Source organism: Cavia porcellus, unplaced genomic scaffold (assembly GCF_034190915.1).
Source record: "Cavia porcellus strain 051 isolate PalLab524CR breed Dunkin Hartley unplaced genomic scaffold, mCavPor4.1 scaffold_12, whole genome shotgun sequence".
NCBI lineage: Eukaryota > Metazoa > Chordata > Mammalia > Rodentia > Caviidae > Cavia > Cavia porcellus.
This window is the reverse complement of record NW_026947495.1, coordinates 58987462-59005581: the sequence shown is the minus strand read 5'-3', so window position 1 is coordinate 59005581 and position 18120 is coordinate 58987462. Positions and strand designations below refer to the sequence as shown.

The 18120-nt window shown below is 33.3% G+C and overlaps 1 protein-coding gene across 6 annotated transcripts in view; it reads left to right on the top strand.

Annotated features, from left to right (window-relative positions):
- Positions 1-18120, top strand: part of Tlk1 (tousled like kinase 1) — a 137374-nt gene that overhangs the window by 73151 nt on the left and 46103 nt on the right. For 4 of the 6 annotated variants that reach the window (XM_063259263.1, XM_063259265.1, XM_063259262.1 and 1 more), the window contains 4 exons: positions 10651-10726; positions 14036-14082; positions 15833-15928; positions 17123-17212. In XM_063259263.1, the coding sequence (XP_063115333.1) occupies positions 10651-10726; positions 14036-14082; positions 15833-15928; positions 17123-17212 (309 nt within the window). The remainder of the gene's footprint in view (positions 1-10650; positions 10727-14035; positions 14083-15832; positions 15929-17122; positions 17213-18120) is intronic. The other 2 variants (XM_063259267.1, XM_063259268.1) reach the window with 1 other exon arrangement.

Here is an 18120-nt window from a genome sequence, read left to right as displayed (position 1 = left end):
CCTCTCTTAGTCTTACGTCTTTTGTGTTCCTTGTAGTTACCTATAGTCCAATGTAAGTTACAGACTTAGTATTTGGATTCATATAGGGGAATTAATCTATAAAAGAATTCCCCTTGCTTGCATTTTTAGGCAAAATGTTGGTGCTTTGTTTTTATTTCAAAAGATACATCGATTTGCAGTGTAACACAATTTGGTTAACCATTAGATATACATAGAAGTTTGAGGTAGCTTAGAAAACCTTAAAAAAACTTTTGTCTTTTGCTGTCCTATATTCTGTATATGGAATTTTTACAAATTCATAGATAAACTTAGTGGCACAATAGTTTTGAAATTACTATGATTTGTGTATTTTCTTTAATATTCAATCCAAGAAGTGACTTTTTTGGTTATTACTGTTTTGATCTATCTTTCCATATAAGAAGTTAAAGTAAATCCCAGGTTTTAGCTGTGTGAGCGGTAGCTTCATTAATAAATTCCACTGAGATAGTTTCATACATATGAGATTACAGATATTCGTGGGTCATTAACTAAAGTAGCTGGGAGTAAACTGTTGAAAAAAAGTACTCCTTTTCCCCTGGTACATGTAAGGGTGAAGCATATATAATATTTCACTAGTTTTGATATATCATTTACTCTTTGGTAATCCATTTCCTAGTTCACTATGGGTTTTTTGTTTTTGTTTTTTTTTGTCTTTTTCCTTTTTATTGGTACTGGGGATCGAACTCACGACTGCCTGCTTGCAAGGCAGGCGCTTATGCCGCTGAGCTAAATCCCCAGCCCCAATTCACTATGTTTTTTAAACAATAGTTTTTGTTGGTTTTTAAATTTTATTTTATGGAAAATTACTATAGGCAAATAATAAAGAGACAATAATTATCACATTGTATATTGTTATTTTCAAAATACACTACTCGGTGCAAGACATAAGTCAGAAAGATTTTTATCAAAAAGAAACAGATAACATAAACTTTCTTTTCAACAAAATTAAGATAAACTATTTAGTTTTTGTTTTTGTTAGCAAATAGTGCCAGAATGTGTGTTTATTTTCTTTTAAAGAGCTGCTCCCTACCACCCACCCAAATCCCACCCTCAATTCTTTTGGTCTTTATTTTCATATTGCAAGTAATATGTGTACTTTATTATGATTGATCATTTGAACCTTACCTGTTGACTCTTTCTAATGGTTTCATAGGATTTTAATTCATTAAGGTTCATTTTGTCCATGTTTCCTTCTACCGATACTATGATTCAGACACCCAGAGTCATCCTATTTTCTTTTTTCTTTTTAATATTAAAACTAAAAAGCATCTGACAGTCACTGTTAGGTCAGTAGAATCTAGTCATTCTGTATATGAATTGCTTTGTTATATATGAATTTGACTCATTCTGAATATAGAATTGTAGAGTGAAAAAGTTCTTCTTCTTAATGAAACTTCTTGATAGTTGGGACATTATTGGTTTTATTTTGTTTTACATTACTGTAGGTCATATAGAGCAAGTTCCAGAAATTCACTATTGCTTGCATTTATTTATTGCATATCTGTTATATTCTAATCTCTGCATCTAAGCACAGACTATAAATATGAGTAAGATACAATTTTTGCCTTCAAATGAGATCATTGGCTAGTGGGGCAGACAGAAATTTAGACACTTTATGTCATGGACAGTGCAGGCTGTGCAGTGATACAGACAGGTACAGGGGAGTGTGAGAGCAAGGAATAAGCAGCCCCCACTTTCATCTGTCTGCTGGGGAAGGTAGACAAAGATGTCTCTTTGCCTTCAAAAAAGAGTTAGTAGTTGTGCTGTTAAGGAAAGCCTGTAAATTCATCCCAGGGAACAAGGGCAAAGTATAAGAAGGCGATAGGCAATGGGACTAGAATATTGTTTGCTTTTGCATGGAAACCTAGAAAATAGTTTGGTATAGACCTAGGACAGTGATCTTTGGCCCCTAATACACTTTGGGATTATATGCGAAGCTTGTGAAAGACTAAGCTGCCTATATAAGTGTATGGCTTGAAAACTTAACGGTATAATACAGGAATGCAGAAAGGTAGAATGCTGTCAGGTTTTGACGGTTTTATTTCATGGTAAGGAATTTGGACTTTAAATAATGAAGAGCCATTGAAGCAAGCATAGAAAACAAAAGACAAAAATTGTAAACAGCTCCCTCTAGTAGCAGTGTAGAGGATAGGATTTGAGGGAGGTAAAACTTGAGTTAGGGAGGTCACTTTGGGAAGGGATACTACCTGCTTTACAAAACTCCAAGCTCCAATACTTAATGTTAGTATGAAAACCTTGAACAGAGCTTACACTGTTTTCAGGTTTGATTTTTGGGCCCTGCTTTCTCCTTCAGGTACACTAACATTACTGAGAAGTTGCTGAGACTATCACCATCTGGGATGATGCTTCTGATACTTTACTGTGCAAAAAAATCACTGTGTCCGTGTGCCAATAGGTCTGCATAGGAGTTGGCATTTCTTGCAAGCTCCCACATTCCACTAGATTTTGAAAGTAGAATTAGCATAAAGAAGGAAAGAAGCCAGCCATAGTGGTACATACCTATGACCACAGTGCTCTGGAAGACTGAGGAAGAGGGAGTGTCACAAGTTTTGAGACCATCCTGGCAGTTGGCAACTTAGTAAGGCTGTGTCTCAAAATAAAAGGTTACAAAAGGGCTAGTATATTTCTCAGAACAAATGTTCTACATTCAATCCTTAATACCACAGAAAGTTTTTAAAAAGAGTGGATAGGGAAAGATAATAGGAATATATAGTGATTTAAAAGTAGCTATCTAAACTGAAAAGTATTTCATTTTAGTGCCTTTTACTGAGCTAGGCAGCACAAAGGAAGATGAATAGATTTAGCATAGAAGATAATAAGTTGAATTCTGGGTAATACCGAGTTTGAATGTCTGTGGAATGCACAAGTGAAGATATTAGAAGTTATCTAGAATTTAGGAAAAGCTCATACTAGAGAAGAAGATTTAGGATTCTTTGACATAGACCTTTTTTTTTGTACACGGAATCAAACTCAGGACCTTGTACTTGGCAGGCAGGCACTGAACCACTGTGCTATATCCCTAGCCCAGAATCTTGATTGTCAAGGGGAAGAAAAAGTCTAGAGTTGAACAGACTTAGCGATAGTATATTCATAAAGGAAAAAGTTGTGGAGGGCTTATGGCAGAGACGAAGGAAATCTTGAAGAAAGAACAAAGGGTAGAAGCAAAACTAAACTAGATGTCTTAATCATAGGACTAGGAACATTCCTTACCTGAATTGAAGGTGAGTAGATAGACTTGCTTTTCCAATAACCTTTTTTCCTACTTCATAATATATTATGTTTCTGTATTGAGTGAATTGTCAATTTGAGGAGTGACTAAACTTTATGGGAATGAAAAAGAAGGTGATTTTTCCAGGGCTATACATTTTCTTACTTAAATGTTTTAGAATACTACATAAAAGAGTTAGAAATAGGATTGTATGCCTTACCTGCTGCCTTATTTTATGAAGATGAAAGAAACCCATGTTTCTTAATTACTAATGTTTTCTGTTTTAAAACCTGCCTTAAGTTCTTTACAGGTTTTTTAAAATTTATTTTTAAGGGGCTGGGGATTTAGCTCAGCAGCATAAGCGCCTGCCTTGCAAGCAGGCAGTCGTGAGTTCGATCCCTGGTACCGATAAAAATGAAAAAGACAAAAAAAAATTTATTTTTATTAGTATATGTTTACAGTATATAATGATTGTGTTAATCATAGGGATTTGGTACATGTACATAACACATCTTAATTCTTTTTATGTACTGTTCTTTTTTCACAGAACTCTTCCCTGTATAAACACAGTGATTTCCTTTCTCTATTTTATCTAAATTCTACACAATTGCTGTCTTTAGCTAATCCTATGCAGATAAGTTTTGTATCTTCTAGCTCACTTCAAATTTATAGTGATTATTAATACCATAGCCATTCCTTTCCTTACTTTTGATGTTCTACCTTATTATTGAGGTTGAAATATCTGTGATAGTGTATCACTGAGTTATATTATCTTTAATAATTAATGTTGGAGAAGCACAGTTTATACATATGTGCTTACATACAATATACTTCATAATATTCATGTCTGTAAAGTAGACATGGGCATCTAGTTACTCTATTTTGCCTCAATTTGAACTTCAGTATTCTTCTTTTATAATACTTGTATATATCCTGAATTAGAGTTGATCAATATATATTTTTAAATTTACTTTCTTTAAAACCAAAGATTTTGTTCTCCTTTTGTTCTTTGGTAAATCTCAACCCTTTATCAACTTCAATTACTGTTCATTACTGTCTAAATACATTCCAAGGTTTCTGCATTGTTTAGCATTAAGATCATTACATAAAGCCAGGTCAGTTGTTGCATTTTGGTGAGTGTTCCCTGTTTTTAGCTTGTTTAGTGTACATTCCCACTGCTACTATTTTTTTCCTTTCTCCTGTTGCTGCTATTCTTCCTCCTCCTTCTCCTTCTCCTCTAAGTTGTTTTGTGGAGAGGAGGTGAAACGGGTCTTGTTAAGTATCCAGACTGGCCTACAACTCACAGTCCTACCTCAACCACCGGAGTACCTGGGATTACAGATGGGCGCCACCTGTCCAGCTTCTACTTTCCGATGCTTCTTTGTTCTATTAGTAGTGTTAGTTTGAATGTTCCTTTAGTGAACACTTACGTACACTAGATTGATTGGAAGTAATGATTCTATTTGAAAATAGAGATAGTACTAGCCTTAAGTTTTAGCTTTTAGATTAATTTTTTAATTTCATTTTTTGTCTACGTATATTTGTGATAACTTGACAGAACAATCTTCAGTATTTGATCTTTACTGTTCATTTATAATACTTCTATATAACCTGAATTAGAGTTGATCAATATTTTCTTCAAAACCAAAGGTAGTTTTTTTTTTCTTCTTCTCCATTTGTTCTTGGTTAAGTCTCAGTCCTTTAGCAACTTTAATTACTGTTGATTACTGTCTAAATGTATTCCAGTTAGAAAGAGAACTGAAGCATGAATTTAGTGATGAATAAGTGTCATGAAAAATTATATTTTTATACCTGTTTTCCCCAAAAATTTATCTTAATTTTGATTGTATTTTGTTTAAATCATTTCAGTTTTTTAAGATGGTATCTCTTTACTATCTAATAAGGATTACGCTCTTCTCAAATTGAAATTAGAGTATCTGACACCTAAATAATGTTGAGTAGGCAAGGTTCACAGCAGAGGATGTGAGTCTTTCTTGCTTGAGTATATATTATTCAGCAAATAAAACTTTAAAAGCAAAGGTAAAGAAAGGAAAAGGGTGATATTCATGCTATGTAAATGACTAGAAAATGGTAAATAAATCCATTTCATGAATGTTAAGAACTTAGTATGCTTCCTTAACAGGCGAACACACATATAAGTGACTTAAATGATAGCATAAGTCAGGGTGTGAGGATGGCAAGTAAGGCAGATATTAGCCATTGAGACTGAGGGTAATTGTTTTAGTTTTGTATTTCTTTTGGTTACTGATGTAGTTGATTAGAGATACTTTACAGAAAGTGAAAAACTGGGGCTGGGGGTTTAGCTCAGCGGCATAAGCACCTGCCTTGCCAGCAGATGGTTGTGAGTTCGATCCCCGGTACCGATAAAAATGAAAAAGACAAAAAAAAAAAAAAAAAAAAAAAAGAAAGTGAAAACCCTTCAAGACTTTACAATGTTGTGAATTGACACACCAAGTTAACTGGTAAGTTAGCCAACATTTAATTAGATGGTTACTTAGTTTTTTCTTATGTACTCTATTATCTTTAATATTATGTTATAATAATAAAAACAATACAGCAAAATAAGTAGATTATACCAGAATTAGTGACATATTGATTTGGTTTATGTGAATGGCAAGAAAGTTCTCTTATCTGATGTTAGGATTTCATGATATTACACACGATATTACACACATAATCTAATTATTTAAGTCAGTAGTATCTTTTAGGGATCAAAAATTCAGACAAGCATTTCCAGACACTAGTTGCCGGTACTATATGAGCTAAACCAATCCTTGAGTTAGAATGTATATATTTCATGATGGGTTTTATCAAAATGTAAATAGGATAAAAAGCAACAAAATTTTCATAGCAGTTTTTTTGAGGGGCTTGGGGGGGTCTTTTAAAACAGTCTCACTATGCAGTTCAGGCTGGCCTTGAGCTCACTTTGTAGTCCTGGCTGGCCTTGAACTCACAGTAAGCCACCACACCCAACCAGAATTTTTCTCATAGTACATTATTGTAAAACCTAGTTTTTAAAGTAAAAAGTTGGAGAACATAGGTTATCTTATACTTTTGACATTCTTGAAAAGAGCATCTATTTTACATTAACACTTTTGTAAGGATCCAAATTTTCCTTTCTAGTTCCATGCTGTTTTGATATGTGTTATTGAAGTAACAAAGACATCTGTCTGGCATTGTCTTATCTTAGCCTAAAGTAAATTTTGCCTAGAAAAGTGAGTAAAACTTGAACATTGTTTTTACCAGCTGCAATTAAGAAGATTTATCATCCATTTCTTTAAATAATAATAAAGTTAAACTTGATATCTGAAGAATCATTGTTCTATTTTTGAAATCAATTTAGGCTCAATGAATTTATCAGAAAAAATGCATTCTGGTAAATTTGAAGATAAAATATTTCAATAAAGATATTTAATGTTAGTGTAGGTTTTCTTTCTGTGTTAAAGTATTTTCTTGTTTAACCAAGAGAAATTACTTATATCTTTGTTTTTGTCTTGGGGGTGTTTTTTTTTCTTAGTACTGTTGTTCAACCTCACTGTCTCATGCTCACCAGGCAAGCGCTTGAGCCGCTGAGCTAAATCCTCAGTGTCTTTGTTGATTATAGTAATTTTCTTAGAGACAATGATTCTTAACTTTGTTTTTATCTGTTTAATGAGACTTGATGAACTTGAGTTAGCACAGAATGAAGAATACAGTGTTGTATTCTTGTTGTATTGCTCCGTTTTCATTGATGTAATGTCACTCTAATTTGAGGATCATTTTGGAATAGTTCACATTATGTCCCCTATTCTGTGACAAGATCACAATTCTTATTTTCCTTCTTTTTTGTTTTTTTGTTTAGGTAGGGTCTCCTTATATAGCCAGGCTGGTGTTAAAGAAAAATATTTATTTTGCTTTAACATAAGCCAAGAAGCCACATGACTATTAAACTTTAATAATCATTTACCAAGTTCCAAAAGAAATTATAGCACTAATTGTATCACTATGACTTTCTAGGTGCTTTTTTTTTGCTGCTGCTGCTATTTTTGGTCTTTTTGAGCAGGATTTTGCTAAGCAGTTCAGGCTGACCTCAAACTTGAAGCAACCCTCCTGCCTTAGCCTCCTGAGTGCTGGGATTACAGGCATGTGCCACCAAACCCTATTGTCTTTGTTTTTTGAACTAATTTTGAACTGCCAGAAAATATCGTATACATTGACAGTAATACCTTGAAACATTTAAATGCGAGAGTCATACTGGTTTTGGTATGGTTATAAATCCAGCATTTACAAAGTTAAATTAAGAGTACTAGTCTCTCCTTCTTTCATTTTTCTAGTAACTGCTGTCCCACTGCATACTGTACATTGGAATATTATTCTTTGTATTTTGGAATTCTTTGGCCTTTTGAGTTATTTTACTCTTGCCATCTTTTTAAATTAATTACTCTTGCCATCTTTTTAAATTAATTCTTCATTATTGAGATCAATTATAGTGTATCATTTCAGAAAAATAGTGAAGGCAGGAGAGAAATAGCATTATTAGCAAAAGCAATAATCTTGAAAATATCCTATGTAAAAGCTTGATATGTGCAAATTCTATACCTTATGTGAATATATGGTGAGACTGACATTCTTTGGATTTCTTCAACCATTAGTTGTGATCAGGTTTTCAAAACTCGTTAAGGCATAAACTTTTTCTTCAAAGGGAGTCTCATAGAACCATATTTTTAAAAATAGAGATGACAAGTTTGCAAGGATAGGGGTAGAGTTGACATAGGATACGTTTCCTGTAGGCTAGAGCCTTAGCTCAGCTACTTACTGTTTTCCAAAGGGTTGTTGCACATTCCCGTTCTGGAATGTATTTCCTCAGAGGGAAAAATGGTACCAAGTACGTATATGTCTTTAGAAAACAACCTTAAATATGCAATGAAGTATTTAATATCCCAAAATAAATTGAGGGTGTGTGTCTGTTCTCTTCCCATCTACCTTTCTGTTGGAGATAGATCCACGATGTTAGCATTTTAATGTTACTGAGAAGCTTTGCACTAAAGAAATCTACCTTCGTTTACCTGAGTTGTATTTGTACCCTGCCTCCATTTAAAATGTAGCCTTTTCAACATATCATTGAGCTAGTGTTTCTTGAAATATACTTTAGAAAATTATATGAAACTACCACATTATGCTTAACTTAGTTTTCTAACAAAAAATACTGTTTCTAGGGGCCGGGGATTTAGCTCAGTGCCATAAGTGCCTGCCTTGCAAGCATGCAGTCATGAGTTCAATCCCTGGTACCAAAAAAAAAAAAAAAAAAAAAATGCTGTTTCTAGTATAATTATTTCAGAGTTATGGTAGTTTGTGATTATTTTTGGTCATTTGTTCAAAAGTAATTAGTCAAGATTTAAGATGAAATTCAAATAGCGTCCTGCTATATTTAAAATTGGTGTAACATTATTTTTTGGCCTTCAACTGCATATTTTTATATATATGGATTAAATTAGTGATATAGATACTTATTTTAAGATAGTGCTGGAGTTTCATGAAAATGTTAACTTAGAATTTTTAATTTGGTAATATTTTTATTTCTAGGATAACAGAAGATTGTTTACTGTTTTAGTTTGCTGTTTTTGACAGTGAACTAAGCTAAAAATGTATCTACCCTAAATTGTTGGTACATCAGTCCACCTCCCAAGTAGACTGACAGGTTGATTTTCTTTAAAACATCTGGCTTATATAATGAAAATATATAGGGGATTTGTTGGACAATGAATTTCAATTACAGATGATAACATTTTTAAATGTGTGTAGTTAATCCATTTAATTAGTTTTGATTGTAGGTTGTATAACGTCACATTAAAAAAAACCTTTAAAAACACTTAGACCCTAGATTATATCTAAATTTGATTTGAATCCTATTTGTGCCTCACTAATAGTAAAAACATTGAGTACATTATTTAACATTTATTCATATCTTTATCAAGTGAAACCTGTATAAGTACAAGGCAGGAGGATGAGATGCAGAAAAGCTATGATGCTTTCTTTTTAAGAGTTCACCGATAATAGCATTTAATATGACTTCTCAGAATGTGGTGTCTTGTTGACACCCAGGATAATCCTTGGAGAAACAATATATACTTAGAATTAATGTTATTTAATTATAGGAGTACTCTGCCTTAAAATACTTACTAAAGCTGCCTCATTTAGGAATGAAATTAGGTCCTAATAAGGTCAGGAACTGTTCTGGTACCAGAGTTACTTACTACTTAAAATTTGGGGGCCTAGAGCCATTGACTTTTGCTTTTGCTCTTGGCTTAGTTAGTTAAGTTTGTTTTTCTTTTTTTTTTTTTGTACCGGGGGTTGAACTCATGACCTCACACTTGCCAGGCAGGCACTTATACCACTGAGCTAAATCCCCAGCCCTTGGCTTAGTTTCTGTTAGCAAAACAGTTTGCCAGACCCCACAAAAATTACTTGTCGTATTAGCCTGATGAAAATACTTGTTATATGTTCAAAGAAGAAACTTTCAAAATGGAGCACAGCTGCTCTTTAGAGGAGGGGTCTACAAAGTTTTCTCGAAAGAGGTACATATTTCAAACTTTATGGACCATCCTATCTCTGTTACAACTGCTTAACTCTGCTATTGTAATGTGAAAGCAGCCATAGGTAATATATAAATGAATGGAATGGCTGAATAATAAACTTTATTATGGACAATGAAGTTTGAATTTATAATTTTCACTTACAGAAGTCTTCTTCATAACATTCTTCTTCATTTGAAATTTTTAAAAATTCAGTCACTAAAAAAAGTTATGCTTAAATCATAGATTGAACAAGAATAGGTGGCTAAAGAATTGTCCTATAGGCCATACTTTGCTGAATTCTGATTTAGGTAATAATCTTTGACTTTACTATAATTGTTTCGGGAAACAGTTGCCGTGCCTTTAGGTGAATGGTCCTTTTTAGTAGGGATTGAATGTCAGAGTTTGTTTGTGTCTCCCCTCCTTTAACAAAACTATAAACCAGTTTTGTTTTATAAATTAAATATGTGTGAGTACTAGAAGACTTAATTGGTGATTTTTTTCTCTCCCTTTCTGAGTAAGACTTTGAAAGGCATCTTGCAAATCTGATTACTTTCAGATTTCTTCTCACCTCAAGTCAAGTTCTCTAAATGTGCAAGTAACACAGGTCTTCTTTCTTGAAAGTTAAGGTATTTATGGATTAGAAAAGTTTTATCCTTTAAATAAATTGTATGACATGAACTACATTTGCATTCATAAGTTCAATTGGACACTATTTGGCCTTGAAAATAGAAGCGATTTCGATATTGACAACAATAATTTTATATGCTAAAACTGTAATTTAAAATTATATTAACTTATTTTTTGTAGACACCAGAGAAGAAACAATCAGAATCATCCAGGGGAAGAAAGAGAAAAGCAGAAAGCCAGAATGAAAGTAGTCAGGGTAAGCCAAGCAACATCTTCCTTTTGAGCCCAGTTGGCATTTATAATTAATTATTCTGATTTCTAACCCATTAGTATTCTAGTTGTTAAATAAGCAATTTATTTAGTGTGCATGTGAATCGCATAGCTATTTTGTAGTTTCTGTGCTTATAATAGTTTTGAGAGTCTACTTTGTATAAGAAATAATAGGAAACTGCAGTCTTTCTGTACGGTGTTTACATAGCATATGGTTACTATCTTTGGGCTTTTTGCCCCCCTCCCCCTTTTAAAATTAGGTCCTAAAAAGACATGTATCGTGTCCAAATCTGTCAAGCATTACTTTTTCACTTTTCATTTTCCTCTTTTTATGTGAACTATGATGTTGAAATGGTTTCTTATTTTTAAATAAAAACTTTAAATCTCATTTTAAAACAAATATCAGCTGGGTGCCATACAGAGGCTAATGTTAGAGGATCACAGGTAATCCCAAATACTTAGGAGACTGAGGCAGGAGAATCACCACGAGTACAAGGCTAGCCTGGGCTACCTTGTGAGTTCAAGGCCAGCCTGAATTACATAGGGAGACTCTGTCTCAAAATAAAACAAAACACAAGTCCCCATATTCTTCTTTCTTACTTACTCATGTATTTATTTACTTATTCATGTATGCCTGCTGCACATGAAAGTAATTAGAGTTGGGTGTGGTAGTAGTAGTGGTGGGGTGTGGTAGTGGTAATAGTGTACACCTGTAATCCCTGCTCTCTGGAGCCTGAGATGAGGATCACCACAAATTCCAGGTTAGCCACAGCTACATAGCAAGACCCTGTTTCAAACAAACAAAATTAAAATGACTAAACACTCTAATTTTAGCATCTTTTTCTCTTCGTACCTATTTTTCATCATTTCTTGCATACTGATCATTTGTGATAGGAACTAAGAAAATTATTTCATTAGGCTACAGAATCTATTATAATGGAGAATAAAAATATTGTCACTTAATTTGGGTCCTCAAATTTAAGTAAATTAGAATCTTAAATCATGTATAGTAATGATTTTATACATAACATTTTACATTTTGTAGCCAATATCCATAAGGTCTACCGTGGCTTATCAGTGTATATATTGCCCTAGAATCAAGGAATATATTTGCAGCGATTGTGTTTGTGGAAGAAGGGGGTTCAGGGCCTTTTCTCTATGTTCTATTACATTGTGCCTCACTTTGCAGTGAGCTTCTTTTTTGTTTTAGTGTATCTTCCCCAGGTTGTGGTTAGTGGACTTGTAACTTTACTTATTATAAGTGTGTATTAATCACAGTTATTTTAGTAGCAGCTTTTTAAAAACTCAGAGGCATGTTTCCAAGTGGAATGGGACTTCTGAGTTGATTAAGGCAATGTATCTTTAAGAACTCATAGGTTATTTTTTCATCTGTGGTCTGCCATCGATGGAATTGTTTTTTCTTCTGCTTTTAAAATGGTTACTTAAATTAAATTTACTTGTTAGCACTTACGTGCCTTACTTTTGGTCTTTCTCTTTTTGAGATGAGATCTGCTGTTTCTTAGGTTGGTCTTGACCATGTGATCCTCTAACCTTAGCCTCCTATGTAGCTGGGATTATAGGTGTGTGCCACTATACCTGGCATGTAATCGTAGTTCCCTGCCCAGTGCCCTCTTCTTTGGAGTGAACTTTTTCAAAAACAGAGTAAAGCTACCCCCTCTGCTTACTGACTAGATTACTCATTTATCATTCCAAAACCAGTAATATCCTACATAGGGACTATTGCCTGGAAAGTCAAGCTTGCTTTTGACACTGAAAATTAAGTGAAGTATTCCTCTTAAAAATATGGGATATATGGAGAAGGGATGATATTTGAACAAAATGAGATTTCTTATACAGAGGGAAAGGGGGATTGGGACTGGGGGCTGCATTTGAGCTTCTGAAATTACATGTACTATGTAGGGGGAGGGAGATAATGAAATAAAATTTGGGCCCAGTCATGGCAGACAGTCGTGAGTTCGATCCCTGGTACTGATAAAAATGAAAAAAGACCAAAAGAAAAAAAAAAATTGGGGCCCAGTCATGGGAAAAAGAATTTGGGGAAGAGCTTCTAGGAAGGCAACTAGAAGTACCTGTGTCTTCCTTAGTAGTACCTTTTGAGAATTTTCAGGGGAGTAAGGACAGGAATTTCCTTTTGTATAAAACCCCTATCTCATATCTAGACTATAAATACATTTGTACAAACCTGTTGCTCAAAATTTCTAAATAGCATTTATAACCTGAGTACTTATTTTTTTTTTAAATTCCTCTATTCCAAGAAGAAATGTAAATCTGTTGAATTTTAAATATTTTGTTCATCTCCATAATGCCTGGCACATAGTAACCACTTAAGAAATATTTGTTGACTAAAATAAATGAATGCATGAATATAAATCAGTATTAACTAGTAGATATATATTTGTTTATAGTATGCAAAGCGTTTTGCTTTATAATACTATGTTTTCTGCGGTAACTTGAAGAAATCATATGTTTTATATACTGTAGTTCCAATCAAAGATGGATGCCTACCCCCAGAAAACTTTTCTAAACACCATCTTCCCTAACAAATTTCTAATTCAGTACTTTTAAAGCTGATGAGTACTCTATTTGAAAACAAAACATTTAAAGAACAGTATGATTGGTAATGACTAGTTATTTCATCACTATTGTATAAGAGTAGACCATAAAATCCAGTTTATTGAAACACGTATTAATATGGAGCTGCTTTTCAGATTTAAACATTTAAAAAAGTAACATTGATACTAAAGTATGCTGTCAGTTAAGGGATTAAGGTTTGGTTTATGTTAAGGAAAGCTTTTAAATTTTTATTTATCAAGCATGAATTAAATTGTCATTTATGAAATTTGTTGATTTGCTTCTTTGAAATGTATAGACATTAAGTCATATTAATAATTTTTAAAAACAGGCATCCCTTTGTATAGGGGGTGTATCTCAGTGGTAGAGCATATGCTTGGCCTGGGCAAGGTCCTGGTTCTATCCCCAGCACATCAAAATAAAACAAAACAATGACAAAGTCCAGAAGATTCTCTAATGTCATTGATTTATCTGATTTTACAGTAATGGGACTTTTTAAATTGGCAAGTTTTTACTGAAATGTCATTTAATTTTTTAATCTATTCTAAGAATTTAATTTTTGATACTCTTCACTACACTACTAAAATACCATGGTTTTTTATGTGAATTAAGAAAATTAATACATTTTCTTTCTGATACAATATTTGGTAGATAATCATGACTGAATTTAAATCTATAAAAATTTTTTACTTTTATATTTTAGGAAAAAGTATTGGGGGACGTGGCCACAAAATTAGCGACTATTTTGAAGTAAGTTCATTGAGGATTATTTCCAGTTCTAATTCAATATAATTTTGTGAGCTGAAAATAATTTGAACTATAAGATCAACTTCTGAGCAGAGCTCTAGTACAATGTGATACTGTCTACTGAGGAACACTAACATTTACTTTTAAGCCAGGTCATGGTAACACATGCCTATAATCTTAGCTGAGGCAGGATTGCCATAAATTTGAGACATCCAGAGCTAATGAGTTCTAAGGCAGACTAGCAAGACCCTGTCTCAAAAGAACAACAAAATATTTTTACATTGGTATGACACATCATAATTTTTAAAGTACTTTCTTTAATACTGCTTATAACAACACATAAAATTGGCAAAGTAGGCATTAATGTTTCTGTTTTACAGGGGGGAAACTGAAAAGCAAGGCTACAAAGTAACCTACTTAAATGCAAACTCTAAATGGAAGAATCAAACTAACAGCAGTATTGGCTCCTGTGGATGGAGATTAAATAATTGATAGAGATATGAATCTTAGAATCCCCGAAAACAATAAATATTTCAAGTCTTAAAACACAATTGGGAATTTTTTTTCTACATAGAAACACTTTGGCCTATCAATTTTACATTAGAAAACATTGATATGATTATTAAAACAACAAATAGAATCTATTCAGTTAAATAGTTACATTTGAGAGTGAGAGAATTGGCTAAGTAGGGAAATGGCTGAATTTGATAAATTTATAGATTCTAAGCAAAATTTTTTACTGACTACAAATTACCTAATGCTCTTCGGTTGAGGTCAGTTACTCAGTGTTAATATCAAGAACCTTTGTTAAAGGTAGGATCAGTTCAGATAAACAAGTCTTGAATGCCTACTATGTGCTGGGCGTTATGCTAGGCACTTTGGATAAAATTAATGAGATAACATTCTTAGGTTGCTGGAAGTTGATTAGTGATCACAGTAAGATTCCCCATCTCTGCTGTTTGTGTCACAGTTAAGTGAGTAAACAAAAATGAAATAGACAGTAAACTATACTCCTAAAAGAAGCTAGTGTCAGAAGATTGTTTTCTTCTGCTAGCCTATCCAGAAACCTGAGACAGAAAAAGTAGTTGTAGAATAGGTTAGTTGACTTATCACATGCAGCTAATTGTACACTTTGTAAGAAAGAACTGAAAGGATTTTCATGCTATTAAATGGAAAGCACTTGTCCTATATAATTCTTCTATGTAGTGGCAGTATTTGAGTATTTTCACAGAGTTTAAGAATCTTGATTCTTAAAATAGTTGATTATGTTGACTAAAATCATCATATAAAAATCTGAAAATTTTAGGGGATTAGGGACTATACTGGTTCAAGAAAATTTATAGGAGAATTATGCTAAGCTTTGGAGGAAAAATAAAACAAGTTCATTGCTTTGGGATAATTTGTATTTGAGTCAACCGCACAGTGAATTATAGTCATAGTTAATATAAAGTAGTTAAGTATTGTTGTAAAATAAAGTCTTGTCAAGTTCTTATGATCAGTAGTCTTCTGTTAGTCTTTTAGGACTTGGTTTTAGGTGATCTTAATTTTGCTTTTTCCATTTAAATGCTTGATCTTATTTAAAATATATTTAGGGGTAGAGATGTAGCTCAGTGGCAAAGCACTTGAGGCTGTGAGTTCTATTGCCAGCATTGCAAATAAAGTAAAATGAAATAATGTGTTACATGAAAACAAAAATAACACCTACCTACTCCCTATTTAATAAGTAGTGATGTTTCCTTTCTCTTTTTCTCAGTACCAAGGTGGAAATGGCTCAAGTCCAGTAAGAGGCATACCTCCTGCAATCCGTTCTCCTCAAAATTCACATTCACATTCCACTCCTTCCTCATCTGTAAGTTTTTATATTTCAAGTTTTTTGGAGGTTATATACACTGAATAACTTATATTTTATTGTTTTATTAAACATTTCTGTATAAATTAGTGTTTTCAAAAATTTCTATGGTGAATTGAATCATTTTTAATAATCTGATACAGTTAGAACTTTATTTTTGAAAGTGAGCTTCTTAAAAGTTTTCATGAATTAGACGTTAAGTTTTGTTCACTTTAGTTGGTGAAAGTTGAGTACCTAATCAGAAAAATAAAGTTCACTTTCAGTAATTTAAAGATGAGTGACTGGTCATGATGGCTCATACCTGTGATCCCAGCACTCAGGAGGCTGGGGCAGGAGTGTCATTGCAAGTTGGAGACCAGTCTGGGCCACAAAGTGAGCGTAAGGCCAGCCTGAACTGCATAGTGAAACCCAGTCTCCAAAAGACAAAAAAAAAAAAAAAAAAAAAAAACCCAGAGTGAAGAAGTTCAGCTGGTAAAGCATGATTTCCAGTACTTAAGAACTCATGAGGCCCAGGCAAAAACTACTAGTGAGTTCAAGTTTTGCCAGGCCTTCTAGGAAGAGACTGGTCCCAGAATGGGATCTTGTTTTAAAACAAAAACCAACCAAATAAAGATGAATTAAAAAAATCTAAAATCAGCATTATCCTTATTCATTTAAGCAATCTTTTTATTTTCTTTTTTTTTTTTTTTTTTTTATCTGTAGACACAGTTTGTTTCATTTGTTTTATTATTTGGGGCATAATACATTGGAATGTACAAAGTGAGAAGACTGAGCATTAACTTTTGAGTGAAATTATGTAGTGATCACATTGATACACTGTTGTAACCTGCTACTTTTAATGAATGTGTTTTAACTAGTGACTAGATAAAGCACAAAACCCAGTGATAAGTAGGTGGGACGGGCATGTATTGGTATCGCTACTACTAAGAATTCTGTATAAAGATCTGTTTTAACTTTTCAGACCATCATTATCTGTTTTTAATAATTTTGACTTGGCCTTATTACAAGACTTCATGTATTTCATACTTTAACAGTATGAAATATATTTTAAAATTTCTTTCGGGGAACTAGAATATAAGCTTGTGGGCAGGAAATTTATACTTGTAGCTCTCCCTGAGCCTTAGGTGGAGGTACTCAGTGAATGGTTGTTGAATAAATGGTGATCGAGTATTATTTTATTACTTTTTTTTTTAGGTTCGACCGAATAGCCCTTCCCCTACTGCATTAGCTTTTGGGGACCACCCTGTTTTACAACCAAAGCAGTTATCCTTTAAAATCACTCAGGTAAATAGTAACTACATTTTCCCCCTATTATTTATAAAAAAACTAGTGACCAGTTTTGTATTAACAAGTATGTATCTTAAACATAATCATAAAGTAGAACATCAAGAAAACTAATTCATTAGTGGAAAATAGTTTACAGGGAAGGAGTGTAAACCTAAAGCACTGAATTTACTATCAACTTGTTCTTTGTACTGGCAAATGTATAGATATTTAAAGCATATCAAATAATCTGAACAACCATAATACATCAATTTTGTTTATTAATGAGATATAAGTGTATGTATATGGGTCTCACTGAGGATTAAATCCAGGGTCTTGAGCTTGCTAGGCAAGCACCTAATTCATTTATATATAATTGATATCTTCGTGATGCAGCTATATATGTATAAGTGGACATTAAAGCAGTTTGAGTATATGTATCTACATAGGTGCTACAAGTTGGGGAAAAATTGAATTATTTTGTTGTCTTTTATTCTTTATTTAGTTCCATGAATTTTGACTATAGGTACTCAGTTTTAAGGTTTTTTTGTTTGTTTGTATGTTTGTTTGTTTGTTGGGCCCTGGTTCGTGAACCTAGGGCCTATGCTTATTAAGCACATGCTATACCCCTGAGCTACACCCTCAGTCCAGTACTGAGGTTTTGATTTTAAATTTTTACATGTGACAATGTCCTGATGGCACTTTTTTAGACTAGTGGCTGGGAGAGTAAAATCTGTTACTTCACCACCTGTGGCCCCCAATTTATTTGTCAGACTTTATTTATGGGGTCATATCCAAACAAAATCTCTGGATAATCCTAGAGTCAACATTATACATACAGGAAGGATAGCTTTCAGTTCTTGAGCAGCTCCTAAAAGGTTCTCCTGTGTGGGATTTTGGTCAGAGAGCACAAAATTTCAGTGAGGAGG